The sequence below is a fragment of the Macrobrachium rosenbergii genome, chromosome 48 (assembly GCF_040412425.1).
Source record: "Macrobrachium rosenbergii isolate ZJJX-2024 chromosome 48, ASM4041242v1, whole genome shotgun sequence".
NCBI classification, from domain to species: Eukaryota; Metazoa; Arthropoda; class Malacostraca; order Decapoda; family Palaemonidae; genus Macrobrachium; species Macrobrachium rosenbergii.
Genome location: NC_089788.1, coordinates 25,914,136 through 25,933,194, shown reverse-complemented (window position 1 = coordinate 25,933,194; position 19,059 = coordinate 25,914,136). Strand labels below are relative to the sequence as shown.

Sequence of the window (19,059 nt, the reverse complement as noted above, 5' to 3'; positions counted from 1 at the left end):
AATTTCTTCACTTGGAAGAAAGGCTGTAACAACTTATAAGACAACTTTTGAAAATGGTTTTATTTACTTACCTCTTCATTCCAACAGGTATTTTCTCAGAAGAAGAGACTATTTCATCATCAAAATACTCATCACTAGTAAATTTCTCTTCAAACTTCTCATTCATAAGTCTCGCTGCACCTTTACCAATTGGCTTCAAGGTTGGTAATTTTGTCACACTCCCATGACTCTTGGAGGAGGGGCATCTTGTGTTCCCCGCCTGTAAATAAGACATAACTGAAAATTTTCAACAATGAACTTGAAGCAAGTTAAGAACTATTTCTAACAAGCGGTCTAACAAGCGGTATCATTCCTTCCTCTACCACTACAAACACTCCTTCCTACTGTTCATTCTATTGGCAAACAGGGAGGGGTTACAAGAGACACTATTTATCTGTCTCGCCCATCCTTCCTTGAACCTTTCAAGTTTTGGCTTTGAAAACATGTTGGACAGTTTTTTATACCTGGCATGCAAATCATATTAACATTCCTGCTTCTATCTAATGCTCCCTTACAATTCTTAATGGTAAAGTGTTTTTAAAATTCATCACCTTGCACTCATTAGCATTGAGAGTTTAGAAGTAAGATTTGCATGGCCCAAAGAGATCATACCAGGTAGGAAGTACCACACACCTAAATCTACATACAAGATGTATTACATGTGTAAATTTGCATGTGAAATATACCATGTGTCGAAAATCTGCATACAAGAAGCTACATGTCAGACAAACTTCAATTCTTTTTCCAACCATGCCTTCCCAATCTATAGGCAAACTACCTATTCCTATATGGAGTACTGTTTATACATAACAAGAATCTCCTTTTACTCTTGTTGACTTGGGTGAAATGTTCTGCATCTAAATAACAAAATTCTTACTTTTCATCTAGAATTAATTCATGGCTCTTTTAAAGTTCTTGTTCAACTTTTACATAACACACCATGGTTTAAGAACTGTTTTCATGAACTGCCTGACTGCTGCTAGCATTTCTGAGGTTGCAGTCTATGTCAGTCTTTTCAATAACATTGTCTATCAAACATATACATACTCTTGGTAAAATGGAGAATGCCCTAAATCCTTCAATCTGTCATAGTTTAATTGGCAAGGATGTCAAGCCTAAAGGAAGAAGTTTCTTAACAATATTATCTCCTGTTTATGTCTTTCCAAGACTACCTTGACATCCTACCATAGAAACTGAATGTACATAAATGTAAAATACTGAAAAACAATTATTATGTTGACAATGTAATCCACTCAGAAATTTCAATCTTGGATCAGCAAAAGGAATACCACCGAGTGATGTGAATAAAAAGAAATAATGTTTCGTTACCCTTAAAGACTGTGGAACTGGAACTAAAATGGGCTGCAGAAGTCTAGTTAGTTGAAGAGGGAGGGACCTCACATCAACTGTTTCTTCATCCACTTCTTCACCACGTAACAGATGCATACGTAAGTGATCTGTTAAAAAAAAGAGGTTTGATCCTAAGACAAATATATGTAAATTACATAGTTAATCTACTTGTAATTCTACTTTTTCTTTCTTTACTGTCATGTAATAAAATTAAAATTCTTCTGATGAAAAAACAATCACACACAATTGTAGTTTGACAGCTAATCAAAATAACATCACTCAGAGAGTGAAAGGATAAAAGACAACACAAATTACTTGGCCAGTTACAATTAGAGTAATCTGAATCATTACAAAAACTTTCCTCAAACTCAATCAGAGCATTTTCAGAGGGAAAGGCCAGAGATGATATCTGGAAGGGAATTAATGAGCAGCTGCCACAGATCTGAACTGCATTCTAGACACAGTTCACCCTTCTCAACTTTGATCAGGAGGTTGATATGGTATAGTACTCTAAAACTGATGGCCACCAAATACACAGCAGTCACTTCACCTCTTCACTTTATATAAACTTACTTTTTTATCTCTTGTGCTAACTACACTTGGACACAATTATAAAACACCTACTTTCAGATTTGCATTTCAAGCACATTTCTGTGCAATAAACTAACGGCACAGTCTCAATAAATGTGTAAGAAATTAGAGCTCCTCTCTCCATATGTGCCACCTATTATTTTTCCATAGGTGATACCCTAGCTTGCAGTGTGCTTTGTGTAGAAGTTGGGGTAAAAATACAATTCTCTACACCTTAGCCACACTTAACATTCTACTGTAATTATTTCTAGATAGCCAAGTAAACCCATAGTTACGATTCTATAATTTTTGGGGATACAATGTGGCTTTCTTCAATTTTTCATCTGTTATAAACATGAAAGACAGCAGTATAATCTGGGAATATATCTATTGCAAAAGCCTAATTTTCATAAAAAATTTGAAGATGGCTACTGTGTTGTAATACACAATACTTCAAAGAGAAAAAACAAATACTGGTAAAAAAAAGCCTGAAAAAGTAATGCGATTACAATCTGACACATGAAATTTTCTACTTAAAAAGACCACTAAGAACTGTCATTTTATAATGCATATTCTTCCTGGTGGTAAAGAAATGGACAAATATGATAAAATCAAAAGTAAACTTCCTTAAATCTAGACTGAGGGGAACATTTTTTTCTGTATCAAATGTAAACATTACACAAATTAGTTTTCAACTCCAATTCTTTCCGCTCTACCTCTCTAACGTAAGAATCATGTTAAACTTATAACTGTAAGACCTACTCATGGCAAATGTCATCACAGCCTTCTTACCAATTAGTATATATGCTTGACCAGTGTCTTAGCATTAACTTTCCATTCCAAGAGGCTGGACTGGCATCTCTCCTGTAACTCATCATTCAAACCACAAGTAATATATACTAGAATTAGCATATGGTAATACAGGAATAGAAACAAAACAACTAAAATCTACCTTTCAGAGCACAACGATTGTAGAAAGTCAACTTGGCATCACAAGGCCCGCACTCCAAGTTGATCCACACACTGCGGCGCTCCCGGTGCTGTACCAGAGAGCTCTCTATGAAGAATCTAAAAAAAAAGGGATAAAACTGAATAAAATCTTTCAAAAGAATGAATTACTTCAGAGATACTACAGTACATTAACAACTACTTCACACTAGTCTCACAAAGATTCATCAGTAATTTATTATTTACTCATTTGCACTTCAACATTTCATCCTTGGTTATTCAAAACCCTGAGACCTAACAAAATTGCCTTCCACATCATTTTCATATCTTTCCCCCTTTCAAATCTTTATATAGAGTACATGAACCACCATCTTCTCACTCCTTTATGTTTCATCTAGCCATGCTATGAACAAAGAAGCAGTTGCCTTCTTTGACTTCTGCTTAATCTCTCATCAGAACCAGAACCCTAAGCTACGTCACAAATCCATCCAAGTGGTAACACCGTCTCTCATTGAAAAAGGTAGGCAGCATCTGAGGCTCTTTGTCTTACTCAGTTTTAATTCTTTGTTTTTTTTTCTTCTTTGGATTCACTATATGCAAGTGGGCAGATTACTTAAGGCAAACATCTCTTATATAAGACTGCTCATTGTATAATTTAATATTTACTGTTCTTTGGACAAATTATCCTGACTACTGCCTTTATGTAAAGAAAATTTCTTGTGGTATGTCATTTTTCACTAAGCCTTGCAATTCAGTTTTTCCATGGTGGCTTTCAACACTATGCTGTTCCTTTCAATAATAATCTTGAAAGCTTTAATTCTTGTTTAACATTAATACATAGCTTTTTATCTATGTTTATGTTTTTTGCATAAGGCAGCTGGCAGTTACAAGTCTCTTACGTCCTTTCTTGTAGCTTTTTTCAAAAAAAATTCTGCACTACTGGTCCTAGTGCACCCTCATTCTTGTGGAACAATTTAATAGGCAGAGAACTTGCCTAACAAGCTTCTTGGGAACACAATGCTCATGAGCAAAAAATAAAGGGGGGGGAGAGAAAATATCTCAATAAAGAATGCAGCCAAGCCAACTGCATATACTTATTAACAAAGGAACAGTAATACTCTGATGTACAAAATGACCATCACCATGACAATTATAAGGGTCTCAATATATAAGCTACTGATTTTACATGATATACCTTACTACCAGATTACTGAAAAAGTAGTTTATATTCTTAAATAAATGTTTTGGCTATTGTCCTTAACCCTTAAACGCCGAGCCTCTATTTACAAAAACGTCTCCCGTATGCCGGCGGCGTTCGGTGAGTTAGCGCCAAAGCGGAAAAAAAGTTTTTTTCAAAAAATCACAGCACGCTTAGTTTTTAAGATTAAGAGTTCATTTTTGGCTCCTTTTTTTGTCATTGCCTGAAGTTTAGTATGCAACCATCAGAAATGAAAAAAAATATCATTATCATATATAAATATTGGAATATATGACAGCGAAAAAACTCTTATATAATTGTATACAAATCGCTGTAAGCACAACGGTTAAAGCTAATGAGTTAATTTTTTTAGTTGTATTGTACACTAAATTGCGATGATTTTGGTATATAACAAATTGTAAAACGATCAAAGCAACACAGAAAATATTATCACAAAATGATGCATGAATTCGTATCGTATGCGGACGTAAAAAAATGTTTTTTTCAAAAATTCACCATAAATCGAAATATTGTGCTAGAGACTTCCCGTTTGTTGAAAAATGAAGCTAATTGATTGAATATTACTAGACTGTAAGTGTTTTAGCTTACAATTGCAGTTTTCGACCATTTCGGTCGAGTTAAAGTTGACCGAAAGTTGAATTTTTTCTATTTATCGTGATTTATATGAAAATATTTCAAAACTGATAAAAGGTACAACCATGAGTTATTTTCTGTTGTATTGTACATGAAATTGCGCAAATTTTCATATATAAAACTTTATGTAATGACTAATATAAAATGGTGCAAATATTATGACAACGAGACGAAAGAATTTCTGAGGTGTTCGGCCGAGTTACCGCGCAGACGTAAGGAAAATGTTTTTTTAAAAAATTCACCATAAATCAAAATATTGTGCTAGAGACTTCCAATTTATTGCAAAATGAAGGTAAACGATTGAATATTACTAGAATGTAAGAGTTTTAGCTTACAATTGCGTTTTTTTACCATTTCGGTCGAGTTAAAGTTGACCGAAGGTTGAAATTTTGGCAGTTATTGTGATTTATGTGAAAATATTTCAAAACTGATAAAAGCTACAACCATGAGCTATCTTCTGTTGTATTCTACATGAAATTGCGCACATTTTCATATGATAATGTAAAACGATGCAAACATTATGACAACATGACGAAAGAATTTCCGAGATGTTCGGCCGAGTTACCGCACGCAGACGTAAGGAAAAAGTTTTTTTTTCAGAAATTCACCATAAATCAAAATATTGTGCTAGAGACTTTCAGTTTGTTGCAAAATGAAGGTACATGATTGAATATTACTAGAATGTAAGAGTTTTAGCTTATAACTGCGTTTTTTTACCATTTCGGTCGAGTCAAAGTTGACCGAAGGTTGAAATTTTGGCAGTTATCGTGATTTATATGAAAATATTTCAAAACTGATAAAAGCTACAACCATGAGTTATTTTCGGTTGTATTGTACATGAAATTGCGCACATTTTCATATATAAAACTTTATGTAATGGCTAATATAGAACAGTGCAAAAATTACGACAAAATGACGAAAGAATTTCTGAAATTTTCGGCAGAGTTACATGCAGGCGTAAGAAAAAGTTTTTTCAAAAATTCACCATAAATCGAAATATTGTGCTAGAGACTTCCAATTTGTTGCAAAATGAAGGTACATGATTGAATATTACTAGAATATTACTAGAATGTAAGAGTTTTAGCTTACAATTGCGTTTTTCGACCATTTCGGTCGAGTCAAAGTTGACCGAAGGTTGAAATTTTTTGTAGTCGACGTACGGTACGTCCACTTGGCACCCAACAGACAATTTTAGTCGACGTATGATACGTCCAGTAGGCGTTTAAGGGTTAAGGAAGTAACTTGGTTTGTATGGTTAGAATGTTTTAAGAAAACTTTAGTAACACTGGGTTATCTACAGTTGCATACACAAGTATGCATCACCTTTGTCAGGAATCAGGCAAATTAAATAAGCTCAAAGACAGTTATTTTACAGATTATTGTCTTTAAAATTTTAATAAAATTAATTCTGTTAACTGTTTAACCATCTACATCAGTACAGTATACTAAAATGTTCTAAGATGGCCTAAGTGTACTACAGGGCTGGTCAGTGTGTCAAGAATAAACACAGTTGAATGAACATTAAGTTCCTGTTCATTAAATAATGCTTGTTTTTCAAAACTAATAGTTTTTGGACATGCAATAAATTTCTATTTATTTAGTCTTCCTAGTTTATATATACTATTCATAATTTTCTAAGCTAACCTGTATATGGCACAGATCACCCTAGGCCATGATTTAAGATATCATGGCTTACCTGACAAATAAAAAAAACTAACTATATAGAACCTTCTTGGTTCCAATGACTTGAAAGACTCAATATTGTATATTCACTATGCACCTGAACCCAAAATAAACTCCAATATATATATATATATATATATATATATATATATATATATATATATATATATATATATATATATATATATATATATATCCTTAAACACAGGCAAAATATCAATGCACAGTACTAATAATCATGTTAAGAAATGCTCACTTGCAACCTTCAAACCTGAGTTGCATAGCAGTACATACAAAAATTTACCTGAACTCAGAAATATAAAACTTCCATCCAACTGCCAAATTTTACTAACAAACAACCCGCAATGAAAATTATGCATGTTGAAGCAAACATATTTTTCAAAATCATAAAACAACATATTGGAGACCTGAAGATAATAATTATCAAAGATAGTGAACAAAAAATTATCTGGTACAACAAAAGGTCAAATAAAGGGCACTTTACAACGCATTTATCTCTGACCACACTGAGTACATAATTGAGAGGCAAGACAGGATACAATGGCTTTCCTCTACTGGAGGTGTCACACTAATCTTCTAACCATTGTTCTGCTCATCACAGGTCACATGCCGAGACTGACATTATAGAATTAGTAAAAGTAACTTCCTGTCAGCCTCCTGAATATGACCCTGGGACAAGAGATATGCTGATGTGAGAAGTGTACTGTTGTTTCACTAGATAAATTTTTCTCATAGTTTTTACTGTATTGAAAAGTATCACATTTCCTTGTTTCTCTTTGATAATTAGGTTGAGAAGCTGTACCTAGGGACACTTGTCTGACAATTGTTGGAAAGTGAAACAAAAAGGTCTAAAAAAAAAAAAAAATCTTACAATCCATTAATAACAGACTTGCATTGCCTTATTTCTGCAGATGAGGAAATTTCATCACACCAACTAGTAATGTTTACTACTGTACTGGGAAACCTACACTGCGCATGACAGGGTGGGAAAGGAGGGGGCAATCACTCTATAATTGGTGGGTTTGTTAAAAAAGTTATAATGAAAAAATCTAGTTTTTTCACAACCTCAAATATCACATTGCCTGGACAGCAATTTGTGAGGGAGGACAAAGGAGCCATAATCCCCTGTAAGTCATGTAAATGCACGACTAGTGGAGGAGTTATGATGGAAAATTTCAGAATGAATTTCCATTCATTCCAGACATGAAGTCTTCAAGCATGCAAAACACCACTGTGTCTGGCAGGTAATCCCCAGAAGTATGTGGCTGAGCATTCACCATCATTTTACGGTGCAAATTATCATCATCATCAAGTAGTTTGGCCAGAGCTTATTTATTCAGCTCTTACAGGGCAGGCCCAAAGGATTTGTCTTTAATAATATTAGTTTCAATTTTATCTATTATGTTATAGCTTCTGAAAATTTTATAATTGGGTTAATTGAAGATGATGGAGATTGCAAAAATTTCTCTGATAAGTTTCCAAAACTGATATTTTCATAATAAAATTAAGTTTCCAAAATTGATATTTTCATAATAAAATTAAGTTTCATATATACTGTAATTACCCAGTAATCACACAGCTATAGTTTTAACCTCGGGCTGCAGCCTTTTATATAAAAAATCGCATTAGCACTTTGATAGTTAGTGTAGGTGACAGGCCCCGCCAACTTAACGGGTAATGTTGGAACAATGAAGCCGGTAGTGTCATTCTGTCTGTGCCCTTATGTCCATTAGAGGGAAGGAGGGAGGGCTCTATAATTACTTGATAAGTATAGATGAAAATAACATTTTTATGATAAAATACAGTTTTATATATACTTACCAAGTAATTACAATTACCACAATAAAACCAGATAACACTGTCACCTGCACTGAAATAAAGACCACGACCCATCCACTGAGAGTGGTGGGTGCTCCAGGTACATTGTACCCCCCACCTCTCACAACTCGGCACCTTATTACAAGGTGAAGAGATAGTAGGAGAAAATCCTATGCTTCCTTCCTAGATGCCAAGCCAGTTACTAATAATCACAAGGTACTGCAAAAAAAATGTTACCACTATTTAAACTTTTCTGAAAAGGTGAGAGGCAAAAATCGATTACACTTCCATTAGGTTGATTGTAGGAAGGACGTAAGGGACGTATATGCATGAAGACTAATGAGGTAGAAGTTGTTTTGACGTCTTTAGCTTTCACTTAAAAGTAGCCCCAATGCTCTCCTGAAACTAAGAATGGTCTCATAAACCAAGTCTATACATGAAGAAGATCAATGCGTTCTTAGAGGGCAAAAAAAAAAAGGGTCCTTGTCAGAACACTATAGGTTATGAATGGCCTCCTGTGCTTCCAATCCTGCTCAGGTAATACCTGAAAATTCCAACTCAAAAGAGAGCTCCCTACTCTTCTCCAGAGCCAAGGATGTGGGAAGATTTGGCACCAGACGATCGGAAGCTGGAGGACACTCCTAGGAGCTTGGGGCAGAGCTGGCGCCAGGCAAGCTGGAGGTCAGACTAGGTAAAGGCTCGGGCTGGAGGGTGCTCCTGGGAGCCCGGAGCACTGTTCCCAGCTGTCGAGACCGTCTTCTCTTCCATTAAGTTCTTAAGAGGAAGAAAACGGTTCCAGGTCACGAAAGCGTCCTCGTTCCAGGTTAAAAACCCCCAGGGTAGACGAGCAAACTGTGTTAATGAGTCAGACATAGCTCGATACCCGTAAAAAGAAGAACATTAGACATTCTATATCCTCTCCGATAAAAAAAGGCAATGCTGCCATTGAATCATAAGTGTCTCAGAAGAAGAAACTTAATAGTCTGAGACACCTGATTCAGAACATCATTCACTTAAGATTGGTAGACTGCATATTTCAAAAGTCTCTTGTAGCACCTCTGAAAAAGCACCTCCTTCCCGACAAGTACCCAGACAGCCCAAACCCTGTCCGCAGAAGAGTGTACCACCGTCTGGTATCTCTTGAAGTGAGGTTCGAGAAGAAACGAATAGTGGAAGGATTCTTGGAGTCCACCAATCAACTGTAGCAAATTGGGAACCATAAATTATGGTTCAGAACAGGACTACGAGGAACATTGTAATGTTCTGACAAGCCTAAGAAAGCTCAACCCTTCCTTGACCATGTCAAACGGTGAAAGAGCTTAGAGGTCTAGGTTGGAACGATCTTGCAGTAAGGTGTCTGTTGCCCAGACTACAAGATTCCTTTAAGGTGGCAGACAGTCAAGATTGGCCTGCCCCATAGAGGAACATAACCTGACAGTTCAGGGGATTCAAGGTCTAATCAAGAGTATGAGTGATTTTCTGACAGCTCAGTTCAACCGCCAGAAATTCCAGTTGGACTAGAAAAAACTCGATTTATTGTCTACAGAAAAAATCTCGTCACTTGGTGGCGAGAGCTGATGTAAAAAAGTAAGGACTGTGATCTTGTCCAAAGGAATACTGCAGTCTAGGAGTGAGCAAGGGTCGAGAAGAACTGAAGTCTTAAGCGAATGGCTCTCAGCTCTTTGGCATATATGTGAAGGTTCGTTTCCCGGGGGACACGGCCCGGAAATTTCCCAGTTCCCCATGCGGGCTCCCTCTACTAGAGCAAGGAGTAAGAAGCAGTCTAAGACTTGTCTCATGATAAGGCACTTCTTCCAAAAGTCTAAATTTGGACAGATACCACCATAAGTCCAATGAAAACCAGGTCTTTGGGGAAAAACAGTGGAGTTCAGTTGTGATTCTTTGTCCCTACTGGTCTTGTGGGACAGGCTGAAGTTAACGGTCAGTAAGAAAGACAAAAGTAAGCATAGCAAGGCATCGAGAGAAGTCTTATGCCATAGATGTCGAAGCCTAAATTCTCGCACTGGAAGACTCTGTCTCGTAGGATGGGTCTGAGATATCTTTCGGAGTTTGTAAGTGGACGTGAAATGAAGTATTCTGCATATCCAGGAACTCCACCCAATCGCCCTGGAGAATGGACAACCAAGTGGACTAGTTGCCAACCCTGTCGATACTTGACAGCCACGGACACATGGCCATCAGGGTGGGATCGACTTCTTAGCACAAATGCCTTGAGTGGACTCGATGACACCTCGTACAGACTGACAACATACTTGGTTAAAAACTAATACCTGAAATGCTAATAGGAACTTGGAAAGTCCATAAGACACACAAAAGTCTGGCCATGGGTAACAACGGTCTTGAACAAAACCAGGAGTGACGACTTCTGCTGCAGTCCAACACAATGCTCTTAAAAATAAATAATTAATAATTAAATAAAAATAAAAAATGTGAAAGGGAACTAGGCATTCAGTAGTGGGAGCCTACTATGGCCAGAAAGAGCGGAGCTCTATAGAACAGGTGTCGGGCGCTCGGGTTTGGCACCAGGCACCATGAAGCTTGAGCCAGGAGCTCTAAAGATGATCAAGCACTCGGAAACGAGTGCCGCTAGAGAGAGGGTTTGTGATGCTTACTTCTGCCTGGACCCCAAGAAAAGTTTCCATAAAAAAAGGGCCACGAAGGAAGATATCGTAATACCAAACAGAAAAAACAGACCAAGGATACATGCCGTCTGAAAGTAGCTGTGAAGCAAAGTCCCTTGGCAACACTTGAGAGACTCCTATCTTTTTAGCCCCTGCTCCTGATGTCAGTCAAGAAAGACCCTTCAAAATCTTGACAAGAACTTCCACCAGGAGGACTATTCTGTCTAAGCATCAGAGGGAGGGAAGGATATAAAACACTTATCTTGCTCCCTTAAAATACCAAAGTCAGACTCCCAACTCCCTGTAGAGGTGCAAACATTACGACAACGTGACGAAAGAATTTCTGGTGCGGATGTAATGAAAAAGTTTTTTTCAAAAATTCACCATAAATCGAAATATTGTGCTAGAGACTTCCAATTTGTTGCAAAATGAAGGTAAATGATTGAATATTACTAGAATGTAAGCGTTTTAGCTTACAATTGTGTTTTTTTACCATTTCGGTCGAGTCAAAGTTGACCGAAGGTTGAAATTTTGGCAGTTATCGTGGTTTACATGAAAATATTTCCAAACTGATAAAAGCTACAACCATGGGATGTATGTTGCTGTATTTTACATGAAATTGCGCACATTTTCATATATAAAACTTTATGTAACGGCTAATATAAAACAGTGCAAAACTTACGACAAAATGACGAAAGAATTTCTGAAATTTTCGGCAGAGTTACCGCGCGGGCGTAAGGAAAAATTTGTTTTTTTTTAAATTCACCATAAATCGAAATATTGTGCTAGAGACTTCCAATTTGTTGCAAAATGACGGTAAATGATTGAATATTACTAAAATGTAAGAGTTTTAGCTTACAATTGCGTTTTTCGACCATTTCGGTCGAGTCAAAGTTGACCGAAGGTTGAAATTTTTTGTAGTCGACGTACGGTACGTCCACTCGGCACCCAACAGACAATTTTAGTCGATGTATGATACGTCCAGTCGGCGTTTAAGAGTTAAGGGATTGCATAATTTTAAGGGAAAAAGAATACATTTGTAACCTTGATCACCTTTACAGAACTACTAATGCCTATCCTTGTGTTCAAGAAATCACTGACAACAAAAATCAAGAAAAGAGTTATGTACGAGTTTATCCAAACACATATTTGTTTCCATCCTAGTAGAACAGTCAATTTTTTTCACTAGATACTGTAACAGCCATAATCTAAGTACAGAAGTTAAATTCAAGAATATCCATGCTTTTGATACGGCTTGCAAGTTAGTTACACCAAACCAGTTGTACTATGAACCTCATATTTTCACTGAATATAATTTTATCAAACATATCCCAACCAGACTCTGACTGCGGGTTACTTAACCAGATTCGGTCTGGGGGCTACTTAACCATACCCCGACCGTGGGCTACTTAACCAGACATAAACTGAACTTCGACTAGCAAGAGAGGTTTTTAAGATAGTAAAACTGTAACCGTAATTGTACTTGTGTATGTACTGTAGTTAACTTTCATCATTCAAGTAAGAAGCTACCCATTTCGTCTCCATTATGTCTTTCTGAGAGATATATTACATTTCATATAAATCCCTTCTAAATAATAAACTCGTGAGCTGCTGACTACGGGAAGAGACGCTGTGGACGAATACGTCGCGACTTAGAAGAAAGACGTAGGTAAGAAGGGAACAATAATATGTCACACAAGTTATGAAAATAAACTTGTGCATGACAAGTTAGTTTTTAATAACAACTTGGTTCTTTCACTACATGGCCACCATTATGCAGGACCCTCAGCTCAAGTGTTCCGTAGCAAATTGCTCGGTTCGCTTTTTGCCAGTGGGTACGGCCCATTCCACCTGCCTTGAGCACAGTTCTTGCAAAAAACAGGACAGATTTGCTTGGTTGCCAGATATGTGCGAAATTTGCAGTGTGCTCTTGGCAGCAAGTTTTAAGGACGAAACAGCTCGTTTCAGGCTGTCACGATGGGTCCTTGGGTTCAGCAAGGGGGAGATTATATCTTTCTGGCAGAACTCCGGCAGCATATATTTAACCCATTCCCAGAGGATCCATGTTCGGACCAAAACCCAGTAACATCAGTCCCCAGGACCTACCAGGCAAACCCTGCAGAGAAAATGGAGGAGTTCCTCTTGGAGGTGATTATCATTTAGATGAAATTGATATTGCTTCGGAATGACCTTGCTGAACCCAGAAGGATCAGGGACACTACCTTCAGCTTATCGGGGGAGAAACTTTCCAGAAGGAATTCAATCCCCCATGCAACTTTCAGATGCTGATCAGGATCCTTCCCCCAAAAGGAATACAAGGATTCAATTAACCCTAAGTGAAATGACTACATGTTCAGAGGGGTATAGTAACTCGCCCAGGACCTCTGCCCCCTGGGCTACAGGCAGTCACAGTTTGGCTGTAGATGCTCAGTCAGAATATGCAAGCTCCCCCAAAAGGGATACACAGTTTGCAGCATTTGATCAGTTCCGTAAAGAAATTATGAGGAATATCAAAGATGCCCTTTCTACAGAACAGCAGTATATAATGGACATTTTGCATGATTCCAAATAGGAAAGTAAAGAAATAAAGTCAGTGATGCACGCTCCAAAGTGTAAAAGTCTTGCATCCTGCAACCGAAAAGGGAGAGTGGAAACAAACTTGACCAAACAAGATCCAGGGTTAATTATAAAGCTTCAGGTCAGAACACAACAGGGGCTCCAACATTCTCCCCTGATGATGACGCTAATAATCCTTAGCGAGACGCTTCGATGTGTATTTTCTCTCCTGATGGTAAGTATCTGATTAATGAGAGAAAACCATGATTGAAGTATCTGATTAATGAGAGAAAACCATGATTGAAGTTGTACAATTGGAGTTTAGAGACAGGGCAGCATTCCCTAATACAGAATGGTGCCTAATTCCACCTTTGCCAGACATGGAGAAACCTCAAAAGGAAACAGTTCTCTTATGTGGGAATACAGCATTAAAAGCTGTTGATGGTGCCCTTTACCAGATCAACGGTAGATGGATCTATACTCCCATCATGAATAAAACTCAACTTGCTCACCAAGTACCTCCAGCCTTCTGTCCCTTCACCTTTAAAATAATTAACCATGTGAGGACAAACTTCCAGAATTATGTACAGGCAGTCCCGGTTTACGACGGTTCCGGCTTCGACGTTCGAGGTTCTGACGCTTTTCAAATATATTCATCAGAAATTATTTCCCAACTTACGACGCATGTTCGGGTTACGACGCGTCGTGCGCCGATCCGACGGAAGAAATATGGCCCCAAAATGGCAGAATAATCATAATTTGAAGGTTTTTTTGATGTAAAACTCAATAATAATGCAGTTTACATCGTTTTCAATGCACCCAGAGCATTAAAAGTAAGGTTTTCTTATGATTTTTGATGATTTTCGACGATGTTCCGACATTTACGGCGATTTTCGGGTTCGACGCTGCGGCGCAAGAACGGAACCCCGTCGTAAACCGGGGACCGCCTGTAGTAACTAGAAAACGGGAGCCAATGGCAGAACTAAAACCATTTGTCACAGTCCCAGTTTCAAAAAATTCCACCAACGAGTAGGCAACACTTCAACTCCCTTTTGAAAGGAAAAAGCTCCCTTTGGATGTTGCTACTCAACAATTTGGGACTCCTATGAGCAGAATCTCAGATGAGACAGCTTCATCAGCATTCCGTGCTAGGACTCTACTCCTTAGTATCTTGACCTCTTCCACCTTGCTAGAAGCTGCCACCAAAAGACTTCCAGAGGACTCCAGGACACTTTTTGCTGCTGTGGCTAAAAGTCTTATGAGAACCCTATGGGAAGCACTCTATGACTTTTTAGACTGGCACTTAAAAGCGCGAATGAAAACACTGGAAGGCTCCAACGAGTCACTCCCTAATGTAACTGCTTTATTACAGTCTAATCCCTTCTGTAGGGACCTGTTTGAGGATTCTGTAGTAACACAAGTCAACGAGCAAGCAAAACAACAAAACTGTACAGTGTACACTCTTCTGGGAAAAGGAGAATTTAGAAAACAAAAAACCAAAAATTTCCCTTTAACCAACTCAAAAAAGGCTTGCTTTGATCAAAAATCATATAAGCCTGCAATCGCCTGCAAATCTTTTCCTCATAAACAGGTAGGTAGCCAGATAGGACAACCCCCTTCAAAAGGACAGCAACAGCCACATCAGCAAGGGCGTCCTTTTCATAAGGTCCAAAAACCATCTTACAAAGGAAAAGCAACGCCTGGAATGACCATCAAAGGAAAAGGTAGAGGAAGAGGGGGATATCAATAGGAACTGTTTGGTCAGGGGTCGACTCCTTAGACACCACAAGGAATGGAAGGCTTCTCCTTGGGTACACAGCATTGTTCTCAATGGACTGGGGTGGAAATGGTCCCACCCTTCCCTGCCTTTAAAGGGGGTTCTTTCAAGCATCAAACCCCTCTCTAGAAGACTACATGCAGAAGGCCCTATTAAAAGGTGCCAAAGAGAAACATGCGCATATTCACCATCAGGCACATCTCTTCAGTGTTCCCAAAAAGGATTCCTCCGAAAAAAGAGTGATCCTCAACCTATCAACATTGAACAAGTACATTGTTTGCCAAAAGTTTCGGATAACTATCGTTGCCCAAAAGCGTTCAGTCATTCCTAAAAGGAGTTGGAGAGTTTCTACAGATCTGAAAGATGCACACTGGTATGTCCCTATTGCCGCTCCCTTTCGCCCCTTCCTAGGGTTCCGGATAGGGAAAGAGACGTACCTGTTCAAAGTCATGCCTTCTGGACTAAACATTGCCCCAAGAATTTTTACAAAATTAGCAACGGTAGTCGTCCAAGAACTCAGGAAACAAGGAATACAACTAATAGCTTACCTAGACAACTGGTTAATCTGGGGGGCCACAAGAAAAGAATGCTTGAAAAACCTAAGAGCAGTGGTCAACAGACTCCAGTCAAAAGGTTTTATAATAAATTAGGAAAAATCCCGCCTCACGCCCAGCAGATATTTTCAGTGGTTGGGACTGTGTTGGGATACTCTTCAGGGCCTGTTGTCTCTCCCCATCAAAACTCAGAACAGGATAAGGAAAGACCTCAAAAGGTTCCTAGAGCAGCCCAGAGTTTCCAGACGGCAATACTCAGATTGCAATTGAAAAACATGAACAAATTTTGGCTGTCGCACACAAGACAAAAGCTGCGAGACAGATCTCACCAAAAGAATAAAAAAGTCGGAGAGATACTTCAGCCTTGGACCTGGAAGGAATCTGGTGAAACAGGTCACCCTGACTCCTCCGTATGTACAAGTGACAATACACATAGATGCCTCGTTGACAGGTTGGGGAGGACATTGGAAGGATCGTCAGGTGGCAGGGAGGTGGTCAGCTACTCTGAGAAAGTGTCATATCAATTTCCTGGAACTGATGGCTGTATTTTTGTCTCTCAAAAAACTCAAACCTCCAGAAAAGACACATGCTGTTGGTTCTAAACAATATGGCTGCAATGTCCTGCATCAAGAGATCGGTATCACATTCACCTCCTCTCAATGTGGTAATGCTAGCCATCCTTTGGATGGCACAAGTAAAGAAGTGGCACCTGTCTGCAATTCACCTCACAGGGTCTCTTAACGCAATAGCAGACTCTCTATCGAGGAAAACGACAGCCTCAACAGAGTGGATGTTGGACAACCACTCTTTTCAAACAATAGCCAACATGCTCCCACAATGGAAGTGGACCTGTTCGCCACATACGAGAACCACAAACTTCCAGTATATGTATTTCCGAACTTGGACAATCAAGCAATAGCAAGAGATGCCTTCCTACAAGACTGGAACAATTGGAGGACGATATATCTTTTTCCACTATTTTCCCAGATTTTGAAGGTTTTGATCAAACTCCTAACCTTCAAAGGAACAGCTTACTAAATAGCCCCGAATTGGCCAAACAGGCATTGGTTCCTATCACTTCAACAGCAGGTGAAAAGATCATTTCCACTGCTGTCCGCTGTTCTATCCCAGAAAGTAGGAGGGAAAATCGTTTACGCATCCTCATTTCTGAGCAGAGACCTTCACGTATGGATTTTTTAAATATATCTACCGTGAAAACTACTCGCCCAACATTGCTAGGTACCTAGTGCAAAAATTACAGACGTCATCTATCCCACAATACCAGTCCGTACGGAAGATATGGTTAGATTAAATCCATACTGAGAGCCCAATTGAAATTTCTATAAAAACACTTAAATTTTATGATATATCTTTTTGAAGACAAACACCTTGCAGTTACAACAATCATGTCATACAAGACAGCATTAACAGAACCCTTGCTTTATGGATTCGGGATTAACTCCAGCAAAGTTGTTACTTCCCTTCTGTGGTCTTTTGCTCTACAAAGACCCGCTCCCGAAAGACTCCCAATTGCTTGGTCCCTGAACAAGGTACTTGGACTTCTATCTACCCCTCAGTTCAGCGGACCCAATACAACCGCAACTCACAAGCTACAGAAGGCGATCTTCCTGCTTGCATTAGCATCAGGAACCTGTATTAGTGAACTGGGCTTTCTTAGACGGGGACGATATATCACACAAACTGCTGATAATCAATTATTATTGTCCCCAAGCCCATCATTCCTGGCCAAGTATGAGGCTCCTTTAAGAAGGAAATCTCCTATTCTTATACAGAAACTTAATTTAGCAGACAAAACATTATGCCCAGCTCAAGCACTTAAGGTTTACCTAGAGGTCATGGCAAACATCCCAGAAGGTCCGATTTTCCTACACCCTAGCACGAAGAAACCACTCTCTCTACAAGGGCTAAGAATAATTTTAGTGTCTCTAATTAAAAAAGCAAACCCACACTCCTTTCCTAGGTCACATGACATAAGGAAAGGAAGTATGTCATTGGCCTCCTTCAGAAATGTCTCTTTTGAAGAAGTCTTTGAAAGTACAGGGTGGGCATCAGAGACAGTGTTCTTATAACATTACTGCCATGAGCTCGAACAAATTCGTCTGCACTGCATGTCAGTATGTGGTATGGTTAGTTCTGACCCCATAGGCTCTACAGCAGAAAACCAGGGGTCTTCCTAACGGGTGCGTATGCTGACTATTGCTGGGGAAGATACGAAAAGACTGCAACCACACCCAGCATACAGAACTCCGCCCTAAAAATGCAAGTTCTTGTTTAGTTTCTCATTTCTTGTTTCCAAAACCCCAAGAGGTTTTTTTAGAATAAGGAATGGGGCTTGAAACTTGTGGCTTGACCTTGGACCATAAATATTTTTTCTTTGGGTTGTTTGGGATTAAAATTTTGAGAGCTTAAGCCTTTTGTCACCTGTCAATTACTTTTGTAAAGCTCCTTGAGGACGAAACAACGACTACGCTATCAAAAAACAGGTTTTGATGTAGGAAAAACCTATTTTTGGTAGTTGCTGTTGAGTCCTCAAAACCCCTCCCCCCACTTCCCTGACAAAAGGCATGGGATTTGGGCAAGGGATAATCCTACAGTAACCAGCAGAAAGTAATGGAGCTGGTCTTTTGCCTGGCCTGGTCGTAAACAAGATGGCAGACGTGCATGCGCAATAGTCACTTCTTACATTTTTGACGTGGGAAAAACTGGGTTCAGCTTTGCTGAAGATAAGGGGAAATGCCCTCTTATCTTTGAGTCCATTATACTCTATCACGTCACAGTGTTTTCATTACAACACAATACCCGGCTACAAGACCAGGCTGGAAAAATATTTCTTTGATACTAGTCTAGTCACCATGGAGCGCTGACACACCATGGGGGGTGACTCCTTGAGGATTCAACAGCGACTACCAAAAATAGGTTTTTCCTACATCAAAACCTGTTTTTTATATACTTGAGCAATAAAGCTGACCAATTTTCCAACGTTATGCGCCTTTCTTTCCACCATAAATTTACAGTTTTACTCTCTAAACGCAGAACTAATTATTATTGTTCTTTATTCATGGGTCAAACTGAGAGGCAGTAAAATTTGACAACAATATTGTAAAATAACTGTCATCTCCAATGCTGTCATCCCATATAAACTTCATCCATAGGCATAATCATATTATTAATAGCCTAGGTTTAATAGCCTGATACCTAACAGCCAATCATAAGATTTTAAAATTTACT

At 38.7% G+C, this 19,059-nt stretch overlaps 1 protein-coding gene across 6 annotated transcripts in view; it reads right to left on the bottom strand.

Annotated features, from left to right (window-relative positions):
• The window catches only part of LOC136831302 (uncharacterized), a 92,646-nt gene that overhangs the window by 6,206 nt on the left and 67,381 nt on the right, over nt 1-19,059 (bottom strand). For all 6 annotated transcript variants that reach the window (XM_067091441.1, XM_067091438.1, XM_067091440.1 and 3 more), the window contains 3 exons: nt 2,912-3,027; nt 1,369-1,496; nt 72-259 (listed from right to left, as the gene is read on the bottom strand). In XM_067091441.1, the coding sequence (XP_066947542.1) occupies nt 72-259; nt 1,369-1,496; nt 2,912-3,027 (432 nt within the window). The remainder of the gene's footprint in view (nt 1-71; nt 260-1,368; nt 1,497-2,911; nt 3,028-19,059) is intronic.